This window comes from Calliopsis andreniformis, chromosome 9 (genome assembly GCF_051401765.1).
Source record: "Calliopsis andreniformis isolate RMS-2024a chromosome 9, iyCalAndr_principal, whole genome shotgun sequence".
In the NCBI taxonomy this organism is placed as follows: Eukaryota; Metazoa; Arthropoda; class Insecta; order Hymenoptera; family Andrenidae; genus Calliopsis; species Calliopsis andreniformis.
The window spans coordinates 15,187,745-15,195,947 of NC_135070.1; the positions used below are offsets into that span (position 1 = coordinate 15,187,745).

General features: G+C 47.4%; 1 protein-coding gene across 2 annotated transcripts; it reads left to right on the plus strand.

The window, feature by feature from the left end:
• Window positions 1-1,540: 1,540 nt before the first annotated feature.
• On the plus strand, window positions 1,541-7,894 carry LOC143183595 (uncharacterized). 2 transcript variants are annotated; one of them, XM_076385208.1, is made up of 3 exons: window positions 1,541-1,667; window positions 5,703-6,498; window positions 6,902-7,894. In XM_076385208.1, the coding sequence occupies exons 2-3, from the start codon at window positions 5,720-5,722 to the stop codon at window positions 7,746-7,748; spliced, it is 1,626 nt and encodes a 541-aa protein (XP_076241323.1). In that variant the 5' UTR covers window positions 1,541-1,667; window positions 5,703-5,719; the 3' UTR covers window positions 7,749-7,894. The 2 variants fall into 2 exon arrangements, with proteins under 2 accessions (XP_076241323.1, XP_076241322.1); XM_076385207.1 differs by lacking the exon at window positions 1,541-1,667 and adding an exon at window positions 3,657-3,754.
• The last annotated feature ends 309 nt before the right edge of the window (window positions 7,895-8,203 follow it).

An 8,203-nucleotide genomic window follows, 5' to 3' on the forward strand; every position in this document is an offset into this window, starting at 1 on the left:
CATCGAGGCGGCAGAGAAAACGGTTCTGCGAGCTCGTTCAGGTCGCTGGATGAGGTCGATATTCGAGAAATTTGTCTTAATATTCATGCTAGGAGGTCGATCTATCGATCGATGCTCGTTGCTCGTCTATAGACCACTGTGGCCGCCCATTCGCGAACTGGTTTCGAGGGCACTTTTCAGGGCTGAATAGAAAGCAAGGTGAGAAGGAAAACACCATGATAGGTGAAATATGAAACCTGTGAAATCTGTATTAGCGACGCCATTTCATCGAAAATTCTTCTTACGTAAGGGGAGAATGACTATGGGTGTTTTTAAGGTTCATCATCTTTTAGGGTCTATAGGCAGATAGGAGATTTAAGAATTCACGAGAAGAGTATCTTTGGTTAATGCATTGACTGCTACTGTATTGCCCAGAATTGCAACAGATTTGGTTGAATTTTTAAGTTAAAATATAGAGTAATTTAAAGAGCAGAGAAAAGTAGAATTTTGCTATAGTCCTTTTTATAAAATTGCTAAAGATAAAATAGAATATAAATGCACAGTAGATATACGTTATAGTCTATAATATATTACTACTTCGTCTAAACCCATGAATCACTTCAAAGTTATTAAAATCAATAACAAAACTTGAATCCCCATACACCTACTAACAAAACTCCGCGTCCCAAAGTTTCCCAGGGCTTTCCTAAATCCTGTAGGGGTAAGTCAGCCAGGCTTACAAAAGCAGCCCTGCACACATCCCAGACTAACACCCTGAAAATTGAATATTTCTCTCCTGTTTACCATTCAGCTCCGAGTACCCAGCCTCCGAACAATCAAGCTTCCCCCGTATCGCATCAAATCGTCATAAACAAACTCCACGGTCCCCGAAACCGTCCCGAATCGATTCGAGCCGAGGCTGAGCCACGGCAACGTCTTCGACGATTTTCCAAGAGGGACTCCCGGGGACCGTTCACTCTCGAGGAGGCCGAGATCGGAAAAGGAATACGTACCAGTGGAGCCACTGTAACGGAACGAGGGGAAGCCAAAACGAAACGAAGGAAGACGTATAACGTGTTCCTCGAACGCGTGCTTCCCTCTTCGGTGGCCGATCGAGAGCCGTTTTCCCCGCCACGAAGGGCCGATCGCGGCGAGGTACGCGACCCGCGCGAATCCCCCGGGACCTCAGACAGACGGGAACAATTACGCCGGTTGTTCTAGCCAAGTGGAGCGAAATCCACGGTCCACGGGACTAGAGCCAGCTTCGTTCCTCCGAGACGCTCGATTGAATCGGTTCGCCGGTGTAAAACCGGCTGGGCGTCGGCGGCTGTTGCTGGCAGACAGAGACGGGAACAGGGGAGGGAAAGGAGGAAGATAAAAAGAAGGAAGAGAGACGCTGACCGAGAGGGACAGGGATCGACTGGACAGGGGAGCGAGGGAGAAGGCGATCGCGAGAGGGGAAGGAGAGAGAGATCGAGACTCGATCTCTCTGAGTGCCTCTGGCCGCTGGCCTCTCCCCTTCCCGCCCACCAACAACCGATCTCCTTCTTCAGTGCCGGCGAGCAGAGAGTTCCCTGCAGGTGGACTACTGCAACCTGCCCCACGATTTTTCACCTTCCGTCACACGTGAATTTCTGCTGTTCTCTGCGACGAGGGAGGGAGGACCTGTGATCGTGACCTTTCATTTGGTATGTGTCCTTAGCGAAGTAGTATTGGACTTGAACAGGTATGAGTGATGTTGCTGTTGGGTCTGTGGATATAATTGTTGTCTTGGGAGATGGAAAAGGGATGTGAGAGGATGGTAGTTTATTTTGTGGAGCTTCTTGTGAATTCAGTTGCAGTTGAGGGTTGAGGGGTTTGATTGGAAGATTTAGTTTTGGGAAAACTGGAGTAGGTTCGTGAAGGTTCGTGGTCGAGATGGAAGAGAGGATTCGATGGAGATCAGTGTTTATCGATTATGGGGGCTCCGAACCTTAGTATTACGCACCTGTTCCTCATACCACGTCCCTACCTAAACCTCCTGCGTTCAACCTGCGCGGCATCGCATCGTAGGTACTGGTAGATAGGATACCCGTGGATCTCCCTCCCTCGTTCCTGGTCCCCTTTGCTCTACGTCTCTGTTAGCGATGGATTCGAGCTCGACAGAAGCTTCCAATTCTGAACAAATTTTGTCAGAGTTTTCTTGGAGTATGTGATAATTGGAGGTTAAACTATGACGTGGTGGTTTTCTGCATGAGGGTTGAGTGCCTTTTTTATCTAGAGGGTTTCAGAATGGGATCTGAGGTGTTCTAAGAAGTTTAGGGTTGAGTGTCTAGTGAGAGGAATTTGAGGAGTACTTCAATGTGTTGACAGCCACTCAAGTGGAATTCCTTCATATCTCCCAGGTATTTGGATTAAGAGACTCATATTCTTGCTCTAGATTACTTGACCAATTGTTATCTCGATATTCCTAGTACTTATCTCGCGTAATCTTGATATATCACTTCAGTCTACTATCCTTATCGCTCATTTCTTGCATTTCCTGTCGGTAGAAGCAGTCGTATGTACGGTCTGGACTTCGTTTAATTGAAGTAGTCTTTGCATAGGAGTTAAGATACTGAGAAGCTGGATTATAACATAGAACGAGTTGACAATAGTACTCCGTCTTTATTTTTATTTCTGCTCCAATTTAGAGTTGACTCTAAGTAACTGTAATTTACTCTTCCATAACAAGTTGTATATCTCCTTTCCAGCCCCTAAATCTCCACGCTCGTATTTACTCCAACTCAGATTAGACTTTAGAGACTTCCACTAGAGTAGCCCCACGAGACTCTAATTTAGAATACCTCTATCTAGATCTTCTTTTCCTATATAGAACAAGTTATCTATAGTACTTCACCTCTCCTCAATCTTCTCATCCCCACTTTCACACCTACTCCAACCAAAATCCTCAGAAATCTACTCATCTCTATCCTCCAAAGCTAAAACCTCAAATCCCAAATCATCCCAAGCACCCTTCCCAGTCGAAATCCTCAACTTGTTCCAGGGACCCGACGCGAGGGTATCGGTCCCATCCCTAGACCCTTGCTCCAGGTTCTCCTGCGTCTCGGTTGGACTCCCATTGGCCGGTTCCATCGGACTCTGTCGCACCGTGGGCCAGGAGCGAGGCAGTCGGCGCACAGCATCCAGCAGCAGCGCTACTAGCGGCAGCCGAACGGAAAGACTCCCAGGCAAGTCGTGGTCGGTTACCTGTGTGCCAGCATGAGTGTGGACCATGCGTGTGCCTCGGCTGCGTGGGTGTGCGCCGAGGTAGCCTACCTGGCGGCGTCCAACACGCAGTAAACCGCGCGCTCCTTCGTATCCACGATCCAGAAAGCAGAGAAGTGCGTCTGGCCTCTACGATTCCTCCTCTGCGACCGTCTCCGTGGATTACACCACGCGTGCCTTCATCCCGATCAAAGGACCTACACCTAGACGTGTCCCGCAGCAGTGCGTGCCAAAGAGATTCCAGCCCGAAGTGTGTCCAATCGAGTCTGTGCGGTATCGAGAGTGTCGCTAGTGTGGATCCGTGTATGTGTGCTTACGTGGGTGCTCGCGGATTATTCTCTGGTAAAGCAGCAGCGAGGCGAGCTCCCGTGGCCACGATCGCGACTCGATGTAGCCGATCCTCGAGCCTCGACGAATGCTTCCGCCAGCGATCGCCGGACAACGCTAAGAATCTCGGGCGGAGATGCGACGGTGGACCATTGGAGATTAAACGCGAGTTCGGCAACTGTTCAAGGCCGACGTTCCCCTGGTGAGCATTTCGGGACAGGTATCTCTTCCCCGAGTCCCTCGGGAGACCGAGGGGACGGGGAGCCTGCGCTCGTCGCATTCCTGTGGGCATTCGCGATTCCAACATGGCCGCTGGGACTAGCCGTGACCGCTGGGTCCGCGGAAGCCATGTTGGCAGGTGTGCTCGGCTCGAGATAACCAGTTCACGTTCGTGGAACGCACGCGGCTGGCAAACGGGAGCGGGTTCCACGTATTACTTGGGAATACGCGATACGCGATAGGACTTTTTTAACCGACTCCTCTGCTTCCGAACAATTCGCTGCTTATCTTGGGATTTTATCTTGTCTAGCTATTGTTGTTGTATGGCTTGAAATGAAGCTGGAGAGGTATGGTCGAGGACGAGTTGCTTTTAGGATTTGTTTTTTTTTTCGGAGGATTTGTGAGTCATTTGAGGTGAAGGGAGTTTGAGGTAACTGGGCTTTGTTGAAATATTGATGCGAGGAGGGATGTGTGATTTATGTTAGAGTAGCTTCTTAGGGTTTTGTAATGCGTTGCATAGGATATTGTTGGATCTAGTTGGGATGATAATAAAGGGTATTAGGAGAGGTAGTGTTGTTTGATATCTGAAAACAATGCCTGACGACGTTTAGCAGGAGACATGGGTAAGAAGCAAGATGGCGGATATGTTTAATGTGGTTTACATTTAACCTTGTCACGTGTTGTATTTACTTAGTATAGAGGAAATAATTAAACATGACTTTGTCAGTTAGTGGTATTTCCATAGAATGTCGATTAATCTCTTTTTAGATTCTTGTGGGATTATCGAATGATGGAAAGGCTAAGTCCTTAGAGAAAGAAGCGTTGTAGACGCTGTTGAAGTCCTTGAATCGTGTTTCTAAGGCATGTCGTAATCAAAGTACACGTTACCATTTTGCAACAACGTGAAAGTCATTTTAAAACCGACAACTTATTGCTGGAAAATGCTGTACCCTTTTATTGCGTTTTATCGTTAATTACTTTCAACGTGTACCTTACGTTTTATAATGAAATACAGAAGAACATTCATATTTAATAATTTTAATGAAGGGCCTTTTCACTAATTAACTTTCCAGTTTTCTCTAAAAAATGACGTTATGATTTCAGTGAAAATATTTTCATTATTGTAAATTTAAAAATAGCGCAAATTTTATTTTAGTTTATTCCCCGGATGTTTACAAAATTTTTATAAAATCGAATTGCTTAATTTACATAGTAGATTTTTTCTTCACCTGAATTGAATCATAAGCAACTTTTTTAGGTCAACCTTCTGTTCTCGAATAAGTAGATACAAGTAACATAATAAAAAAACTACTAAAAAAACATGTAGCAACAAAAAAATACAAAAAACTTCAACTTCTGTATCCTTAAGGAAGTTTATTTTAGCATGATTAATAATTCATCACACTGACTACTGGTTTTAAGAATTTACATAAAAAAAACTAATGGAAACAAGTACAGTTATTAACGGCATAAAACAGTCCGATAAAAAACCAATTGACTTTCAAATCTCTTATCAACTTCGGTCACTGCAATTTTGTCGATACTAATGTTTATGTGTCTACATGCTAACTAATGGCAATTTTATAAGACTGTATAAATACTTGTGTAGTCATAGTAAAAAAAATTCTAGTCTAATGCTCCAGAAGCTCTAATATTTATCAAATATTGACATAAATATAAGCAAAACATCGTACAATAATTGGTAACTCAACATCATACAACATACATCAACACTGTTCCTTTAATGAGCACAGTACACCTAATAAAAAAAAATTTGATGCTCCTCCACGAATAGAGTATCTACAAAAAACGAGTACCCCTTAAGTTCACTCACGAGCTTTCCCACCATCCCTTGCTTCGAGATACCAGTAGCTCTCCAGTACACTTCGACGACCACAACAAGACCTGTCGATAATCGTGAATGTCCTCAGTTGCAGGTGTCATCGGAATGCCGACGGACATCGTGGCGTCGTCGGCCCCGACCTCAGCTACTGTCTCAGAAGAGACTAGTAGAGGTCGGGACCTGGTTCTTGGGCCGTCGTCAAGGTCTGCTCCTTCTTCAGCGGGAGCATCATCCTCAGGATCAGCGGCTCAGTCGACCTCCAGAGGCTTCGATCCGTCCAGCGCCCTAGCCGCTTATCACCACCATCGACATGGCCTGGTGGCGGGCCTGGGCCATCCACATCACCGTGAATCGTCAGCGTTTGTGCCTGTCGTGCCCTCCAGACTGCATCTAGCACCTTACCCTGGCGAGATGCATCCTCATCTAACAGGGCCACCGCCCTCCTCCTCGACGACGTCGAACTCTGACCACGAGGTGGGCCCAGAGCCTTCTGTGGCCAGAAAGTCCTCGTCTAGCTATGAAATCATGGCTATGATGGCTGATAAGAGGAAAGAGTTGGCTGCTAGAGCGCTGCTTCTACCCCCGCCACCTTTGCTAGAACCACCCCCTGGGTATCCTGTTTTTACTGGACCCTTTCCTGGAGGATCGGCTCTTTATCCACCAGGTGGACCTCTAGCTCATCAGCATTTGGATAGAAGGCTACTGAGGGCACCTGGCAGAGCATCCAGGCCTAAGAAGCAGTTTATCTGCAAGTTCTGCAATCGACAGTTCACGAAATCGTACAATCTGTTGATACACGAGAGAACGCACACGGATGAACGACCGTACTCCTGCGATATCTGCGGCAAGGCTTTCAGAAGGCAGGATCACTTGAGGGATCACAGGTAATTTTAACATTGTTCATGAGTTTTCGAGAGATAGAATTATTGAACAGATTCAGAGGAAATTATTAATAATAAATAATAGTAATAATTATTATTATTAATAAATTGCTTTTGTAATGGGATCACTGGGTATAATCCCATACCAGCTAAGGGTTAATTTAGTTTTCATGTAAAAGTGTAGGCAGTAATAAGCTTTATAGTACACATCTTCACTGGCAACCCAACCTCTCCACCAATTCCCCTAAATTCCTAGAACAGTGTCTAGACGGTGTCTCCTTTCCTCGACCAAAGCTCCTATATTCCACCTCAAACTCGGTGGACATCAAATTGGGGGATTCAGACCTAACCCGACCACACCTCCAACACATCCGCCTCTCTATCATCCGTCTTCTCCCTGTTCCAGGTACATCCACAGCAAGGAGAAACCCTTCAAATGTGGCGAGTGCGGGAAGGGCTTCTGCCAGAGCCGCACCCTAGCTGTGCACAAGATCCTGCACATGGAGGAGTCGCCGCACAAGTGTCCCGTCTGCGCGAGGAGCTTCAACCAACGCAGCAACTTGAAGACCCATCTCCTCACGCACACGGACCACAAGCCGTACGAGTGTACCTCCTGCGGCAAGGTGTTTCGTAGGAACTGCGACCTCAGGAGGCACGCGCTGACACACGCTGTCGGCGACGTGCCGCCAGAGGCCCTTGAGGAGGCCCTCAGAGACGACGACAGCCCCGAAGAGGACTGTCCAGAGCCTGGTTCCTCCTCATCAGTTCCCACGAGCTCCTCCCTGCCAGCCACTTCAACGAACACCTTGTACCCGTCACAAGGATCCTCTGGGCCGTCGCAGCCACCCCCAACCCCAGCCTCCACGTCCACCCTTCCTCAGAGGCCGCAGCTGCAGATCAGAAGAGACCTGCTGCCAGCTGCCAAACCGTCCACGGTGACCAGCGGAGGAACCAGTGGTCATTCTGTCACTCAGAATCCCTCAGCGCCACTGCCACCCCCGCCGCCCCTGATCTTGACCTCGTACAGACGACGAATCGGGTCGCCAGGACCTTCTAGAGTCCTACTAGAGCTGCAGGAGCGCGAGAGAGAGAGGGAACGAGAAATGGAGCAAAGTAGAGAGAGGGAACGCGACAGGGAACGAGAGGAAGAGGTGTCGCGCCCTCCAAGAGCACCCACCCCGCAGCCACCGCCGCCACCGAGACCAGCCCCTGTCAGACAAGGGTTCACCATAGCGGATATAATGCGTCGGTAGAGGGACAGGGTGAGAAGGTGGAGGAAGAATACCAAATGGTCGTCTGCTGTGAAATTGGAGCAGAGGTGATTGTTTTAGGTGACATGTCATGGACGTCATTTGGGATGGAGTGGGTGGTTTTTGTATGAGAATTTTGGTATTGAAGAGAGGGGTGTTTGAGGCGTTGAGGTGGGGACTTAGGGGGGGAAGTCTGATTGTATAGGTCCGCCTGCTGATGGTATTTGAGATTCAGATTCCAGGAGATCTATGCTCAGTAGGCTTTTGGACTTGTTTTATTTATCGTTGATGATGCTCAACATAAGTTCTGGGGAGCTGAAAATTTCCTCTTGAATTAGGTTTTGGACCTATGCTATTTTGATTTCGAGCCTCCTGTGGTGGAAGTAAGAAATGCCAAATGATGAGGGATGTTACACTGCGGTAGGAATATTGTCACGAGATTTGAATGTTGATTGGCA

What these genes read in the sequence shown, in the direction of transcription:
- LOC143183595 (XM_076385208.1), top strand. Translation starts at nt 5,720, where the DNA reads ATGCCGACGGACATCGTGGCGTCGTCGGCCCCGACCTCAGCTACTGTC. An exon ending in GATCACTTGAGGGATCACAG is followed by an intron (nt 6,499 to 6,901) that starts GTAATTTTAACA and finishes TCCCTGTTCCAG; the next exon opens with GTACATCCACAGCAAGGAGA.